The sequence below is a fragment of the Pollicipes pollicipes genome, unplaced genomic scaffold (genome assembly GCF_011947565.3).
Source record: "Pollicipes pollicipes isolate AB1234 unplaced genomic scaffold, Ppol_2.1 Scaffold_6138;HRSCAF=7277_pilon_pilon_pilon, whole genome shotgun sequence".
NCBI lineage: Eukaryota > Metazoa > Arthropoda > Thecostraca > Pollicipedomorpha > Pollicipedidae > Pollicipes > Pollicipes pollicipes.
In genome coordinates, this window is record NW_023596818.1 from 25,596,211 (window position 1) to 25,614,245 (window position 18,035).

Here is an 18,035-nt window from a genome sequence, read left to right on the forward strand (position 1 = left end):
CTGTATTTTTCGACACCCCTATCAATTTCATGTCAACATATTCAAGTATCTTACTTTCTGATCCTATTTTGATATTGTTCACAAGAATAACGAGCAGAGAATCTAACACCGATCCCCGTGGAACCCCACTCTTCACAAGCTCCCAATGAGATTTGGTGCCATTGAGCACTACTCTGTCTCCTGTCTTGCAGCCAAGTCCCTACGCAGCCAAGAATTTTTCCTTCAATGTCACGCAACTCTAACTGATATAAGAGACGCTGGTGCCGCATCGTATCGAACGCCTTACTAAAATATAGGTCAACAACATCCAAACAGCCTTTGTCTATCTGACTAGTAGCATGCTCCATGAACTCCAGAAGATTTATCAAGCAGGACCTACCAGAAAGAAAACTACGCTGAATACTAGTTATCAACTAATGCATTTCTAAGTGTACCTGAATGTTATCCTTAATATTGCTCTAATATATTATATGCTAGTGAGGTAAGACTGACAGGCCTATAGTAGCACTCTACCATGTGTCTGACCAGGTTCGGCCGGTTCGGTTTTGATGCTGCGTTGCGCCCAAACGACCAAAAACCTCTTCAAACCAAACAAGAACATCGCTGGGGATTATTTTAATTTACAGGCATTACAAGTTCAACGTTGATTAACAATCGAGCGATATGGCGTGTGCCAGGCCTGGTAAAACCCGGCCATTTGCGGCACACGAAATACTAGCAGGCGGCCCACGCAAGAGTTGGCCCGGTCGGCCGGCCACCCACGTGCCTGCAGCGGGCGACCACAACACGGGCCCCAAATATGGCTGGAGCTGACGGCTGCGGGGTGCGGCACGTGCCACTCACGGGAATGATATGCCTGCACGTGCACGTGTCGCCACGGCGACACCCGCCGTGGTCGGGGCTACTCCAGCAATGAGAATGGCGTTCGCGCGCGGGCAGCCACACCAACGAAAACACAGCCGCTTGGGTCAGGACTAGTCGAACGCCACAGTGTCCCACACACATCACAACAACGAACACCGAGCGGTTCGGGGCCAGACCAGGCCAGGTCACGTCACGTCAGGCCAGGTCACGTCAGGTTACGTCAGGTCACGTCATGTCAGGTCACGTCAGGTCATGGGAGGTCACGTCAGGTCACGCCAGGTCACGTCAGGTCACGACAGGCCACGTCAGGTCACGTCATGGCAGGTCACGTCATACCAGGTCGTGTCAGGTCATGTCAAGTCATTTCAGGTCATGCTAGGCCACGTCAGGTCACGTCAGGTCAGGTTGGGTCAGGTCATTGCACGGGCGTAACGGAGCGCGCTGCCCCGACGGCGCGTCCCGGGCAGTAAAACTGCGTATGCGCCGCGTAACTCGCCACCTGCTTGAACGCGATGTTACAGTGGTGGCAGTGCAGGCTCTCCGCCGCCGTCGCCTCGCCGTTGTGCGCCGTCGGCGGCGGCGGCGGCGGCGGCGGCTCCGCCTCCCCCGTGGCGGGGCTGAGCGCCGGTGGCGCCACGTCGCGGCCGTCCGCGGCAGGCCGCGCGCCGGCCACCTCGACGCCGCGCAGCGCCAGCCGCTGCAGCTTCTCGGCAGCTGGCGGGCTGCCGTGCCGGTCCGCGTGCCGGAACAGCTGGTGGCTCAGCATCGTCTCCGGCGAGTCCGTGTAGAAGCTGCAGAAGGGGCACTTCTCGGATACCTTGCCGGCCGGCGAGCCGGACGCGCGCCGCCTGTGCTCGATCATCGACGGCGCCGTCGAGACACGCGAGCGCGAGCGCGGGTGCGCCAGCGCGAAGTGCTTCAGCATCGTCTCTGGGTGTCCAGATTTGAATGCACACAGCGGACACTTCTCCGTGCGATCCTCGCGGCCGGCGTCCTCCTCGTCAGAGTTGGCTACGATGCAGGAGATGAAGTTCTCCTCCGGCAGCTCGGGCGACTTTTTGTCGACGAAATGCACGCGGATATGGGTGCGCATGCCACGCAGCGTGTTGCCCTTGTAGCCGCACAGCGAGCACTTGAAGGCGCGTACGTTGTTGTGCGTCTCGAGGTGCTTCTGCGCCGACGCCGCGGTCGGGGAATACACGTCGCAGCACGGGCACTTCCAGCCCGTCGCGAGCGCCGGGTGCGGGCGCGCGGCGGCGCGCCGGGCGGCCTCGGGTACCGCCGCGGCCGCCACCACGGCCGCTGCCGCCGCTGCCGCCGTCTTGGCCACCCGGCTCGCCTGATCCTGCGCGCAGTAGAACGCCTGATGCGCCTGCAGCGTGCCCAGCGACATGAACTTGGTGCCGCACGCCACACAGTGAAACTGGAAGCGGGCGGCCGCCGTCGCCGCCGCCGCGGCGTCGGGGTCGGGGGACTCCGCTTTGATCGAGTCGCCTTGACTCGGCCTCGATCGAGTCGGACTGCGGCCGGACGGTGAGAGCCGCTCCTCGGCGCTCTCGCGTCCCAAGCAGTAGTGCTGCTTGTGGATCTCGTAGTTGTCCTGTTTGTAGAAGAACACGCCGCAGTCGCTGCACTTGATGACGCCCTGTTTGCCGGCTGGCTGCGGCGTCAGCAGCGGCGGCATCCACACCTCCGGCGGGGGCTTGCCGTTGGCGAGGGCCGGCACCGGTGGCGTCGGGCTGCCGGCGGCCGCCCTGGCCGGCGCCGCGTCGGGCGAGCGGACCTCGGCCGTCTCCTCGTTTCGCCTCGCGCCCAGCGCTTCGCCCAACTCGCCGGCCGGCCGCGCCGCCGGCTTCGACGCAGGTTCGCCGGGACCCTTCCATGAGCTCACTGCGTCCGCCTCGGAGATGGTGTTGGGCGGCTTGATCGAGATCCGGAACGCAGGCTCGGGCGAGGCGCGGCCGTGCTCGGCCGGCGAGGCGGCGCCGGCCGGGCTCGCCGAGCCGGGCCGCGGACTCGCCACCGGCCGCGCCGCGCCAGGCGAGCGCCGAGCCGCGGCGGACACCGGGCGCGGCGCGGGCCGCTCCTCCTCGTTGTCTGACGTCGCGGCGGCCGCCGTCCGCAGCCGCTTGTTTGTCAGGTCCAGCGGCGAGTCGCCCTCGGCGGCCAGCGCTCGTTTGCCGTACGCCGCCAGCCAGTCGAGCGGCTGCGAGGCAGCGGCAGCGGCCGCCGCCGCCGCCGCCGCGCTCAGGCCGGGCAGCGGGAAAGGGAGGAGCGCAGGCACGCCCGGTCGCTGCTCGGCCGGCTCCTTGGCGGCGCCCTGCTGCGCCAGCTGGCTCAGAGTTCGCACCGTGCCGTCGGGCAGCACGACGCACGCTGTGGGCGGCGCGCCCGGCGGGCACGGGTTGGCCACCAGAGTCGCGCCCTGCAATACCTGGTACGGGATGAGCAGGACGGGCGAGGTGGGCAGCGCCACCATGCGCTGCTGCGGCTCCTCCTTGGCAACGCCCGGCTCCGGCTCGGCCGAGCCGCTGCCCCCGGCCGGGTTCTTGCCCAGCCGCGTCTGGCAGTAGTACTGCTTGTGCACATGATACGTCTTCATCGAAGAGAACTGAATGTCACAATTGTGGCAGAAACGCTCCTCTACGCGCTCCTTGTCGCCGCCGGCGCCGGGCGGCGGCGCGTGGATTCGCATGTGCCGGTTCAGGCCGTTGGCCTTGTCGGTGGTGAACGAGCACTGCGGGCAGGAGAAGAGCCGCCGCTTGGCGGCCGGCTCGGCCTGCGAGCTGTTCGCCTCGGAGACGGACGACTCGGACGGGCCGGGCGAGACGACCGGCTCGATGCCGCCCACCACCGGCTCTGCGGACAGCAGCGAGGGGTTAGCGACTCGCCAAGGCGCCCTAGTGCCGGCGAAGGGAGATTCCGGCCAGTGTCGGGTTCGCGGACAGGCAGGCTTCGTTAGCACGTGATTAGGGGCTGTAGCTTGGTCGCGCTTGGAAATGTGTCGCACAACAGAGCTCAGTCTGATCTGATAAACTGTTTGTGTCATTGGGGCTTTACGACGCACTCAGCTGCCGAGGCTAGTAGTTTGCCTCTCACCCTGTCAAGAGGTGCGGGCACCGCGGGGAATCGAACCCCGTACCTCTGGTTTTCCAGACGCGCAGCGTTTAACGCGGATCTGATAAACGGTCCAAAGGCACAGATGAAGCTGGGCACACAAAGAGAATGCTCTTTTCCTGCCAGGAGTAGTTGAGGCGTGCGTGACAGAGAGCCTTGAGCCCTGACTTGACTGACGCATCATGGCATGATGTCATTTTGTTCCAGGTCATGCCTCTTTCTATTGAGTGGAAGGCTGAGAAATGACATGACTTTTAAGGCAAATACCACGAGCCTTATGGTAACAATTACAATGCCCAAAAAGCAGAAAAAACATTTTGTCGTCACGGCTGGCTCGGTGCATGCCCTTGTCGTGCCTTCAGCGGCCATAAAGCCACTTATCCCATCGCCACCTCATCTCAGGGCCACTCATTCTGACGTCATCAGCTCCCGTCCAATGGGGCGGCTCCTGCGCACCTTGTGACGCAGCTCCCAAGCCATCCTTCCGGGCAACTGACGTCACGGCGACCACGTGACTTAGCGACCGCATCGCTGGATGACCGCACCTGGCATACAGGTCCTTGCCTCAGTACCAGAAAAAGATATAATAATATAATGAAGGACAGGCGACAGGTTGCCCTTTCTGTTGTCTATTGAGTAGTACTAATATGAGGTATGCTCTGATATGATTTTTCAACGAACTGTGGAATGCAGACCATCACCAGAAAATTCCTAACAGTAGAGAGCTGACAGGAACAAATACGTTTCAAGTCACATGTGTAGGATATTGCAGTACATCGTTCCCGATTACTATGGCATATTTTCCTTGCCAAATATCCAGTCTTTTCGCCGAAATTTATCTTGAAAATGTTGGCCTCAACGTTGCAAAAAGGGTCATGGTATTCCGACGGTAGCAGGCCTTTGTTCATTATTTCCCATTCCTGAGGATGAATTTGTTTCTGCCCAGGTGTGTCACTTTGCCTACTTTCGGGGGCTATTCCCCTATGCTGACTTGGAGACGCTCAGCCTGCTTCTGATTTTTAATTTCATCCAAGTAACAAGATGAAATTTTTGCTTCATTACGCCCCAAGAACTACTCCTTGTTCTGGACGGTCTTCGTCCGGAAATATTTTCATCAAACAGCTTGGAAAAAACAATGAAATACGACATTTTGAAAATAATCCACGGCCCATGACCCACATTTATGCCATGTTCGAGCTCACAATGTGTGTGTGTGTGTGCAGTGCGTGCATGCGTGCGTGCGTGTGTGTGAGTTTGCAATATTTCAGCGATAGATGACAGTTACATTTTCATTCAATGCGCACTGAATGCACCGTTTAACTGTCGCACAGCTGTTCTACTGCTCAGCTCACAATGAATAGGTCGCCCGCCACCCGACCAGGCGAGCGCCATAAACACGGACATCGCCGGCCAGCGCCGACATCTGAACTTCTTGACAGTCACTCAGTGCCTGCGACTCCCCGGCGTGCAACGCCACCACGGGCAGGCAGTTTTCGATTTTCCCTCTGATGTTCCGTCCTTGATCAACCAACAGCAAAGCACCTTTCATTTTTCCTGAAAGCGTGGCGGAAACATGAACTCCGGGCGACCGGCACTGACAGCGGCAGCGAAACCCCTCTGGAGTCGGCGGCGGGGCGGGGGCAAGCGTGTTTTTGCCAATTTCTCTCCATGCGTCGCCATAAGCACAATGGAAGCCGAATGTTGGTCGGAGTTGAGAAGGCAGCTCCCGCCCCCCCCCCCCCCCTCAAATCCACAGTACACTATGTAGTTACCAACAGAACAATTAAATCAAGGACCGGGTTTCGGGTCTTTCGGCTTCCAGATATTTTTTGTGTAATGTGGTTAGCCTGTGAACGGATGGAAAACGGTATCTGCTGTGCAAGAAACGACCGTTTATTTAGAAGGCTCCTGTAGATCTCATGCAGCCATCATGTCTCGAAAGCGTTGCATCGACCACTGCCTCGCACACCGTAACACGTCCGGTGAATTTCCTTCGAGGATGCTTCCCCTAAACTTTCGTCATAAACTTAACAGTGCCTGAGAACTTCACGCTATTTCCTCAGAACTCCAGACCAACACCGCTCCCCGCTCTTGACATTTGCATTTACACGTGTTTTATTGAAGGCGCATACACGTGGTGGTTGTTTTGCGTCTGATCGCATTAGAAAAACAACACACAGCGCACAGAGATGCGCATATACATAAAAGTAAAGCAGTTTCAGTCAACGAGCCAGCGATTTAAAACAGTCCGGAATGTCCGACGCAAGGGGGCGCGGATGACTGCGTTCCTGCCTGGCTGCGAAGTGCATCACCCCTGGTACCCTGTCTAGGTGACGCTCCGCCGCTCCACTCCCGGTGGACAGGCAGTAGAGGGGTGTGGGGAAGAGGCGTACGTCTCCATCACCCCTGGTACCCTGTCTAGGTGACGCTCGGCCGCTCCTCTCCCGGTGGACAGGCAGTAGAGGGGTGTGGGGAAGAGGCGTACGTCTCCATCACCCCTGGTACCCTGTCTAGGTGACGCTCGGCCGCTCCTCTCCCGGTGGACAGGCAGTAGAGGGGTGTGGGGAAGAGGCGTACGTCTCCATCACCCCTGGTACCCTGTCTAGGTGACGCTCGGCCGCTCCTCTCCCGGTGGACAGGCAGTAGAGGGGTGTGGGGAAGAGGCGTACGTCTCCATCACCCCTGGCATCCTGTCAAGGTGACGCTCGGCCGCTCCTCTCCCGGTGGACAGGCAGTAGAGGGGTGTGGGAGAGGAGGCGTACGTACCGCCTGTCACTCTCATCAGGACGCTGATCTAGCTCCCCCATGCAAGCAGACTGAGCGTGAGTGAAGCAACAGAGGTTGGGCAGCAGGCCGTAGCCATGGCCTGGGGGTCATGAGTTTTTGAGAACGCTCAATATTAACCATCCTACGGCGATTCAAGAAAACAATCTACTTTGAAATTGGCACTGAACTCCCGCCCCCCTCCCCATCTCACCCTCTCTTTGTGAGCCGGTCCAATGGTAACGGACCTGTGGCCGGAAAGCGGGGTCTTCTGTATGCTGTCGAGCAGCTGTATAACTCGCTGCCGTTGGAACCACGTGATATGCCGGTAGATGATTTTAAACGTGCGGTGAAGAACTTCTTGGGGTGCGTCATATTAACAGTAGCAGTGCCGAGTGAAAATGGGGGGGGGGGGGGAGGTGTGTGCAGTCATGTGTGCCAGTGTGTGTGTGTGTTTCAAGGAGAACCTGTGCATGCATGTGCCTTGCTATAACTTATATTTGTAGTTCTTCTTGCGTGCTGGGTCTATAACTTAACTGTTTTAACTGTTTTTTAACTTAACTGTTTAACTGTTTTGTTTTAACTTCTGTTTAAGATTCAAAAGCATTTCGGCGCTTTTCTCGGTTTTGAATGGTGTCCCTACTAGGCTCTCGCGAGAGGCACCATGCACTGGACCTCGGATCCCACACCAGCCAGCTGGCGACGAATGGTTGCCCCCCCCCCCCAAAAAAAAACTCCAGGCTAGATCCGCCCCTGAGTACAGCATGCCAGGGGTCATCCCCAGCAGCAGTCGCCGCGGTGCCCCCTCCCCCGTCCTTCCGCCGGTAATTTTGTCGTCGACATACCGGGCACTAGTGTAAGGTCAGCCACGCGACATGGGGGAACCGTCAACAAGGTGGTCGGGCCCCGAACCCAGGCCATCTCCGCAGCTTCGACGGTTTGTGTGCCTTCACCCCAACCAACCAAAGCAGATGGAATCTGAACGCGGCTGGGCGTGTGGCCACTCCTCTGTTCCGCGGCGGCCCCCCCAACAGGGCGTGACCTTGAACGTCCGCGGGTCGGCGACTGATCGCCCTGTCGGCCGACTCACGTGCCTCGCCGGGACCAAAGCCCGAGGGGCCCAGCTGGCCGTGCGGGCTGATTACAGCTGTCTGACCCGGGACGTATCTCTCCGAAACAGGAGCGGGCCAGCTGACTGCCGTCCAGCCGCTGTCAGGGCGGCGCGGCGCCGGCGCCAGCTCGCTGCCCGCTGCGGAGCGCCAGCTCGCTGCCCGCGGCGGCGCCGTTCCTGCGGGCGGGCGAGCCTCGCGGTTCGCTGCCGCCCGGGCAAGTGAAGATCATGGATGTTAGCCGCAGAGACCGGCAGGTGGCACTGATGTGAAACCAGGGAAGACAGCGCGTGCGCGCCTGTCCGCCACAGGTCCGTCTCTGTCGAAAAGCAGCGAAGGACTACAAGGGGACTGCAGTTGGTCAGGCTTATTGAAAGATGGCAGTCAAGTGGTACAGATTTAGTCAAGTGGTAAAAAGGAAACGCCCACCTCTCTTGCCAACCCGAGTGTCTATCGCTCTCGCTCTCGCAATGGGACATGTCTAGTCGTCAGCCGACTAGACATGTCTGACTGACGACTAGACATGTGCGGCTGACAACTATACATGTCCGACTGACTCCCGGATATGCGCGGCTGACCACAAGACATGTCCGGTCGACAACTAGACAAGTTAGGTTGCCTGGACATATGCGGCTGACAACTAAGCACGTCCGGCTGAAGACTAGGCATGTCTGGCTGACAACTAGACATGTTCGGCCGACACCCAGACATGACCGGCTGCCGACTAGATATGTCCGGCTGACAACTAGACATGTTCGACCGACACCCAGACATGACCGGCTGCCGACTAGATATGTCCAGCTGACAACTAGACATGTTCGACCGACACCCAAACATGACCGGCTGCTGACTAGATATGTCTGGCTGACAACTAGACATGTTCGCCCGATGCCCAGACATGACCGGCTGCTGACTAGATATGTCCGGCTGACAACTAGACATGTTCGACCGACACCCATACATGGCCGGCTGCCGACTAGATATGTCAGGCTGACAACTAGACATGTTCGACCGACACCCGGACATGACCGGCTGCCGACTAGATATGTCTAGCTGACAACTAGACATGTTCGACCGACACCCATGTATGTCCGGCCGACATCAAGACATGTCCGGCTGACAACCAGACATGTCTGGCTGACGTCTAGCCGCCCGACTGCATACCAAATCTGGCGTCCCCCCCCCCCCTCCCACCCCTTTCCATAGTCTAATCTCAACAGAGCGCGATCTCATTGGTTGGGGCGCGCGCCGTACCCACAAATGGCCGATTTGGCGGTCCGGCCGGATCAAAGGCGGTCCGGCTTCATTTCGCGGAGATCCAAAACAGTCGGCCTCATTCATCTCACGGCTTGGTAATTTATGCCAAGCATTACACAACTGATAGCCGTCGCCGTGGCATCATTCGGCTTCGGTTCACCTGCCAAGTGCCTGTCAAGCACAAGGAGCCAGCGAGTTTCTTCATATAAGCTGTAGGTTCCGGTTCACGTGTATCCCGTGCATATCACGCAGCTTGGTGTATGGTTTTGAATCAGCACGCATCTGCCGCGGTAGTTCCAGTTGCAGGGGAAACCTTAGCGGCCCATGCCAACCACTGTCTTTCCACTGAACACTGAACGTTTCCTACGGTGTCAAACATCATTGGAAACGTTCACACATGCACGTAACGGCACGTAAGCTGACCATGGTTGGCTACGATGAAAACCCATTAAGTGCACTACTTTTAGTACCAACTCAAGGCGTCGGCATCAGCCCAGCTTCGACGAAAAAGAACAGAAGAGGCCTGGTACCGAGACCGCGACTGTGCACCGCAGCGGTGCCCGTTCGACCACCTGACTGAACCAGCAGAGCTTTCGCACCCCGGCGTGCGCGACCGCCCGCCGCCCGCCATCGTCCGGCGCCATTAATCGCCAATCGCCGTTGCCGTCAACTGATCGGCACGGCCGGCCGGAAACGGAGCCGGACCCGTCGCCGGCGAGCCAGCCGCAATGCCGCCGGCTGTGCGTGGCGGCGCCTATCGCTGACAGTCACCCGCCCACCGGCTATGTTCCGTCGACCCGTGAGTGCGACGGGAGGCATCCTCGCCGCGGCCGACGGCACGCAGCTGACGCAGCTGACGCCAGCTGACGACGCACGCGTCGGCGGACGCCAAGCGAGCGGTGTGTTGTGCGCGTCGACAGCTGTCGGCTGCGAAGACACGTGCGGATGGAGACCACCGAACCACGTCACCTCCCTTATATCCAGCGTCGGCCGACGAAACGGCGCGAATTCGGGACGTCCGTGGCAGTTCGTAAGTCGCCGGGAAACGCCCAGCTGTGTCGACTATGGCGTCGAAACTAGTTCACGCTCCCGCGCAGTTTCCAAACAGCGATTTCCCCTCAGGGAGATCAATGGCACCGCCTCCGCAACCCAGCAGGAACTTGTTCGATGCTCCAGCAACCAGCCACGCGTGTGAGCGCCTCACGCATAAATAACAAGAAAAGAGAAATGGTGGCGAAAATGGGGCGAGCTCGTGCCAGTAAAAGTGTTGAAAGAGTGGTTAAAATAATCTTAGGTGTAGGCATGCCGGAACCGAAGAGCACGGGTTCAATCCGCGCAGCGCAGCGTTGTCGCCAGAGCAATGGGTGGAAATTTTTCGCAGGGAGATAAAGCTTCACCCCGCCTTTCCGGATGTTCTCACGTCCATGAAATTAAGCCAGACACACATAGTGAGGCGGTCGCCGACCGAAGCAGCAAGTACTCACAATAAAATGTGCTAAGTTAAGATGTTAAATTCAGTTCTCCCGGCGAATCGATAATAACCAGCAACCGTTGCTAACATTGTCAGCTCATTACATCTTGTTGCGTAAGGCCGGCTTCAATACGTTAAAAAGGCGGCTGGATGTCTCGCGTTAGACTAGGCTAGCTTCTAGCTTAGACCAGCTTCTAAATGCTCGCCTGACAGCCATACGCCGCTGCCCTCCAAGCGCCTCGTTCTCGCTGCTCGGCAAGCGCGACATAGACACAATCAGAACCCCAGCACCAGGCGCAGCGCGGCTCCCGTTCATTGGCCATCAACCTGCCGCACATGTGTTCCCAGACATATAGCGGGAAGGCCAAGGAATGGAACCAATTAGCGCTGACAGATACCCAATATTATAGGACACCAAGCCTCCTGAGCCTCCTGGCAGATCTATTTCCATCCCATTCAGGAACCATCCACGTCGCTCCAAAAAGAAATCGTTAGCCGGGCTGTGACGGACATCCGGCATGACGTGGGCAGGTGTCCAACGCCTGCTAGATATAGGTCATACACAGATGGCAGCACTATCACCCAGGACCGCACTGCCTTGCAGTTGCACTAATCATGCATCGCTCAACTTGTCATAAACAGGTGGATGCACCTCGCGTCATGTCGAAACAACGAAGTCCCATTGGTGAATTGACTTAAGCTGCGAACCCATATGAAACAACGAATATATTACCTTAAGCTCTACGCGAACTTAATGAAAGCAACATGGACGAGGGCGCGCTCGCCAGTCGCTGCGAGCCCAACTCAGAGCGGCTAGAGGTCGGAGGGTCACACCAGGCGTGCTTACCTGGGGTGTCATCAGGGGTCGGAGGGTCACGCCAGGCGTGCTTACCTGGGGTGTCACCAGAGGTCGGAGGGTCACACCAGGCGTGCTTACCTGGGGTGTCATCAGGGGTCGGAGGGTCACGCCAGGCGTGCTTACCTGGGGTGTCACCAGAGGTCGGAGGGTCACACCAGGCGTGCTTACCTGGGGTGTCATCAGAGGTCGGAGGGTCACATCAGGCGTGCTTACTTGGGGTGTCATCAGAGGTCAGAGGGTCACACCAGGCGTGCTTACCTGGGGTGTCATCAGCGTTTGGCCGGTTCGTGCAATAGTACTTCTGATGCGCCGCCAGCGTGCTGAGCGAGCTGAAGTTGATGCCGCACGAGCAGAGCATCCCGCGCGCTAGAGAGCAAAATACAGGCGAGGGTCAAAAACAGAGGGCAGCACGATCTGTTGACAAACAGCCACTGATACTGTAGCGCATATGGTAGCTGTGCCGCTGTAGAGTACAGAATGGACCAAACCGGACAAGGGGAGAAAGCCCAGTGCGAGTAACAACGAGCAAATCGCCGGCGCTAGACAGAGGATCCGCCACAGCAGAGCTGCCGAACGGAATGCCTTTAGCTGGAAAAAACTTGAACAGATGGCGGATCTGCAAGAGAAAGGGCTTGGTCGCCCGGTTAGGAGACCCCCATTGACCCAGGCATTGCCTGCCAGATGACTTTGCATGAAGTGATTGGTTTTACCGAGAAGTCGGCTTTTGAGTCAAAGACGCAGAAGGTCGCGGCATCCTCTCTGATTCCTTTCGCACGTTCTCTTTTTCTCAGAGCGTTACCATTGTGGTTCCAAAATGGCAAAATTTTGGCCATATCGTGGCTCCGGCGGAAGGCGAGTAGACGTTTGGGACGCTCACATTATGGATGTATGCTTTAGATGCTTAGTCTTAAACACTTTAATTGGATGGACTGCATTGCGCTGCGACCGACAACGCAGGGCAAAGGCGCCACTCTTTGACTTCTTCGGAATTGTTGCCGTTGGAAAACTGCTTTTGGGAGGCGTAACTTTCCTCTTGCTGTACGTCGATCGATGGCGAGTGTCAAACACGGATGCCCTGGGGCGAAGGACCGGCGTGCCTAGCCGCCCCGTCAATCTCGTAGGTCTGCGTCACACGCGGCCGACCTCCAGATCGGATGGCACGCCGACCTCCAGATCGGATGGCGCGCCGGCCCCCTGCACCGCTGGCGATTAGTATCGCTGCTGGTGGCGAGACGGCGCGAGCGGGCGCAACGCCGCAAACACGTATAATTGTGGATTTGCGGACCGGTTCGCATTACAACGCGTGACACACACGGGCGGGAGATGCAGCGCACGTGACCCGGCACGTGGAAATGAAACACCGCAAATGCAAGCATATGATGATCGGGTTTCAGACATGGGGTAAAGAAAGTAATTGCTTTCAGGTCGGCACTGGGAATTTGATGTTATCTTAAAAAGAATGGCGTGTAAATATGATTGCATACTGCTTGAACATGAGTTCAAGCATTAATAAATGTTGGATAGTACTAGCACTCACCAATACTTGTGTGATATTGGCACCTAGCGTGTCTTGTAATTTAGCTTAAACGCTGTGATACGCTAGTTGATCACATCAGCGCTCAAATCGGCCGTAATGTAATGGCGCTGAAATAAAATGGCAGTTCAAAACCTGTGTGTGTTTGGGGCTTTACGACGCACTCAGCTGCTGAGGCTATATGGCGTCGCCTGCCTCTCACCCTGGCAGGAAGGGCGGGCACCGCGAGGAATCGAACCCCGTACCTCTGGTTTCCCAGACGCGCAGTAGCCAACGCAGACGCGCTAACCAGCAGTTCAAAACCTGTTAACGTAACTGTATCATACTAACACATCACTCACAACTTGCTTGCTCAAGCCCTTTAAAATCAAAGCCTTTAGAAGACATTTTGATGATCCCCGTAAGCCATTGAGAAGTGAATGAGCCGTTAATATATGATGCTTGGCAAGGCGCTGCACTGTAGTCAAAATAAGATTTTTCATAAAACATGCATTGTAGTTAATCAAGAAATGAACTGTTCCGCGCAATTCACGACACTTACGCAAAGCTCTAAACATTTAGGCATAAGGACAGCGGACTCGATCACCCAACAACCTGGAGGCATGCTCCGTGGACAACTCAAAAACATGTGGTGTTTTGTGAACGCCATTTCCGTTTAGCGTTTTTAAGTTCAAAGATATGACGGCAGTCCATAATCCAAGGAGCAAAAATTGGCATAAACAGCTCACGTCAACAAGTAGTACTACACGTGTTTCACTATTGAATGTTACAAATATTGGAGAAACAACTGAAACGGATAACGCCACATCCTGCCGGTTGGTTCCGACACGGTTTATTGAACATTCAGAACAAAATGTGCGTTTTTTTGTCATGGGCAAATATGTTGCGACTTCTAGCAAATACGACATTCATTTTAAGAATTACTATTTGCTATGTATTACTAATTGCTATTTATTGCCTACTTTTTGCTATCAACTTAGTTCCCATTTGTTCCACACGTTATGTAGCATTTCCCTTTTCCTTTCCACCGCCGTCATGACGGGGAACCATCGCAGGTGCAATGCATAGCTTTTTGCTGTCAGTTTCTATTTCATCAATTAACTACATCATGTATAATGTTTTTTGCTTTCAGTTTCTATTTCATGAATTAACTACATTATGTGCAATGCATTTGCTTATGACTAGCAACTAATCCATGATCACCTGCATGTTGGCTGTAAACGTATGCAGCATGTCAGCCGGATGGTAGTCAATGTTTACTTATGCATTCCTTTCGGAACATGTTCTAATAGATTGACTTGTCACGACCAGCATGTGCACAAACAAAATCAATTTACGATTAGGACGAAAAGGCTGACCACCACCGAGCCTCTCCGCCGCTCGAAGGGCTCCGGCCCACGGCAAATTCGCGGACAGACGAGGGTTTACGATCCTATGTCACACCGGCTTCTCATAAAGACGCCGAGGGGCGGCATTAAGGGTGATTTAGCTGAAAGAAGGCATTACCAGCCGTAAAATTGACAGCGCTCTGTCATCGTGAGTACTTTCCATGCGGGCCCACAGGCGGCCTGTAAATCAGGCCCGGCTCGGGCGGTGCATTGGCGCCGTGACAGCCGGCGTCACGCCCAGGTCACCTCAGCTCGACCTGCCCAGTTCGCCAACGGACGGAAGAGGCCGCTGAAGACGCACTCCCAAGCATGGCCAACAGACCCGCGATGGGAGCCGGGTAAGCCGGCACCTAATTAAGCTCGTCCGTTCAAAAACAAACGGTGATTGTGGGCGCAGCCAGCTGAGCGAGTGTTAACGTCAACAACAGAAAAAAACGAAATGCCGTAGCTTCAGAGACCCGGTCCGGGCCGTCCAATAGTGCCGCTCTTGGCAGGCTGCGACCACCGATCGCACTGCCGTAGGAAAACAATCGGAAAAAGTAGCACGATCCCTTATAAGCTGTACTGCCATGCTTAAAAACACTTCAATATTTGATCTCTTTAATCGAGAAGCACATATAGCGGGTGGTCAGAGCGCCGATAGTGTAGTGGTTACCGCGTCCACGTTAACCACTGCGCGTATGGGAAAGCGGAGGTACGGGCTTGATTCCCCGCGGTGCCCGCCCTCCCTGCAGGGGTGAGAGGTAGGTGACGCCACATAGTTCCAGCAGCTCAGTGCGTCGTGAAGCCCAGTGACGACAGCCAAGTGGCGCAGTTTGACAACATTGCAGTATTACCACTTCTTCTTCTTCATGTCCCCATCCAATCGACGTGGGAAACGTAAAAAAGGCTGAACACCCCGGGTCGCACACGGTTCCCGACCTCGGCGATCCGCCGAGATGAGACTCATGGATACAGACGGAAAAGAAAACGGACAACCGACCGGCAAAGAAGTTGGCCAATATGTTGCCTGTTTCGAGATCGGGCTAGAACACAACACGCTGCGCTGTAAGCCGAGCCTGATCTGGTCATGAAAACTACGCGTAGCCGAGATTTTTGTGACCAAAACTAGCCACGCTGACAGCGTGTCTCAGAGACTTTTGCCACAAAAAACTCAAGTGTTAACTGATTCAACCGATCTAAATATTGTGATGCATTTATAAGTTCGATTCGATAGGTTGAGGAATGCATTTTGGTACTATTTGCATGGCGACAACAATCACGACTGTGATCACCTAGCTCGCCCAGCTCATCACAAACAACACCGCGTCTTACTAGTTTGTCATCCTTAGAAACGTAAAAATGTCGTAATTCCATCCTGTACGACCAGTGTTGTATTATCCTGTATACGACCCGATCACCGCCCACCCCGAGGCCGCTCACCAAGCCCAAGGCCCACCTCAGCAATGGTCGCCTACTGCAACGGTCGCAGCGCTTTACCCAGAACTGTCTCTCGCATCTCCGCGCCTCGTGCCAAGTCTGCTTTCTAGCCGCTCATTATAGGACTTCTGGATAACCGACTGCTTGCCGTTGCTAGCGAAATCATCGACCGACCGAGCCGGCGAAGACGGCGACGGCGACCAAACCCGAGCGCGTTAAAAGGGTGACACCCCTTCGTAGGCGGCCACAAAAGCAGCCTTTGCCGACACTTGCGAGAGTGTTTAATACCGTGTAGTTTCATTGGCATTATAGAGTGCGCCTGTCTCACCCGAAGCTTGCAGCAATTCATGTAATCGAACTGAGCGGGCTCCGTGAAGACTATTGCCCAGCATGACGGGCAGTGGCAAGATTAACACACAACCCCACTGTAAGCCTCCCGCTTCTATCCCCTGTCGTGTGAACAGGCACAGCACACTAATGCATCCACAATACATCCCAGAGCCCGAATCCCAGAAGTGCGGCCCATTTCTGTCACACAGCGCGAGGCACCTCTCGCTGGCATCCAATTCACACCAGCGTCTGGTCTCCGCGTCAGCAGAGCGCGCAGCTGGAGCCGCACGGCCAGGATCAGAGACAGATTAGCAGTTCTCGTAAACCGCGGCGCGCCGGCGCGCGGGCGGCGACGTCTAATTAGACGGCCCCGGCACCGCGGAGTGACGCTTTCGTTTGCGCCAATTACGCGCGTCAGGCGGCGCGCCGGTCACCATCCCGCCGAGCGCGGTCTGCCGAGATATGACCGGAACGACCCGGAAGTGCCACGCCTCCGGACCGGCGAGGCGTGAGACGTTCGCGCCGCCGGCGTATCGAGCTGCGGCGGCGGCGCGGCGGCGGCGGCGGCGGCGGCGGCGGCGGCAGGGGTTTCACGTCCACGTTCCGAACGCTTCCCATGGGTGCCAGGCCCGTCGCTACCAGGCGCTCCGACAGGTCGCCGGCTCTGTTACGATCCACCTGAGGTACGACTTCCGGGCCCCGGGGCGCAACTTGGGCACGCCGAGGTCGCGAGGTGAGAAGTTACCGCGCCACGTCGTTCCTCGCCCCGTCAGAAACTTCCAGTGCACAATTTGTGGGCACTTAACTCGGGGCACGCGCTTGTCGCGAGGAGGCGATGTCTATGATGGAGACACCGTCTTCCCATGTCAAGCTGTGTACTGCACAGCATGGCTTGAGTCAGGGTCGGGGCGTGGGTTTTGAGGGAGTTTCGGCCATGGAAAGATAAGATGTTGACGAGGAGTGTTACCGGAGGCGGGTGGTTAGTGCTCTATTTCCTTACGCGCCGGGTCGGCTCGAAGACACTAACGGCTTATTGAGGACTGCCCCGCTCGGTTCAACAGGACCTGCTTTCCCGTCTTACCGCTCTGGCGTTAAATATGGGCTAACCGTCACGTTCTAGGAGAGTGGATCCGAAGGGTAGCAGCTGAATCCTCACCTTCCCCCAGAATAGCACATGTCGGGCAACAAATTACATATGACAGGACTTTAGGGAAAAATTGGATAGCCCCGACAAAAATTTGTTTCGGAGCACTGTTTGAGGTAAAAGCATAGCGAGGTAGTGTTTTATCGCAACTACGCAAGAACTAGCAAATATAAGTGTGCCTGCTGGAAAACTGCAGTCGAACAGAGCACTGGCGCACATTTATAGCCGGTTTGTCAAAAAGTCAGGGATTCACAGTAATGAGATCCGCATGGCGAAATCCAGCCACGTCGCCATAATCACGCGGATGATGTCTGACCGTCGATCACGCCTCGCCAAACACTGTGAGAAAACACCCGGCGCCGACGCGAGGCTACGTGTCCGACGATCAGGCGCCGCCGGCGCACAGCAAACACAGCTAATCATCTGCAATGCGACGCGAGCGCCACTAACGAGTCCGGGACTAGATGGCTAATCATCGACCGCGCCGCCCGTGACGTCCTCGTGGAGAGACGACGCGGTGAGTCGTGTCCTGTCGGCAGCCGATGTCGCCGCGGGGTGCGTTATCCATGGCCTCGACGCACCATTAAAACTGCGAGCAAACTGTGCTGCGGGTATCGTTGAGCTTCGTTTCCAACGTGTTCCGCGCTCGGTTGGGTTGGTGATAACTTTGGTGTGGGGGCGATGGCGAACAACCTGCCAAGATCCGGGGTGCGGCCAAGCTAAAGAAATGAAACCACTCCGTGACTTACGGAACTCAGAAACAGCCAAGCTGGAAATATT

The 18,035-nt window shown here is 56.5% G+C and overlaps 1 protein-coding gene across 1 annotated transcript in view; it reads right to left on the bottom strand.

Annotated features, from left to right (window-relative positions):
• Positions 1 to 18,035, bottom strand: part of ush (Zinc finger protein ush) — a 153,102-nt gene that overhangs the window by 50,492 nt on the left and 84,575 nt on the right. The window contains exons 3-6 of the mRNA XM_037228971.1: positions 11,699 to 11,806; positions 3,182 to 3,723; positions 2,930 to 3,070; positions 1,545 to 2,809 (exon numbers count right to left, since the gene is read on the bottom strand). Coding sequence (XP_037084866.1) covers positions 1,545 to 2,809; positions 2,930 to 3,070; positions 3,182 to 3,723; positions 11,699 to 11,806 — 2,056 coding nt within the window. The remainder of the gene's footprint in view (positions 1 to 1,544; positions 2,810 to 2,929; positions 3,071 to 3,181; positions 3,724 to 11,698; positions 11,807 to 18,035) is intronic.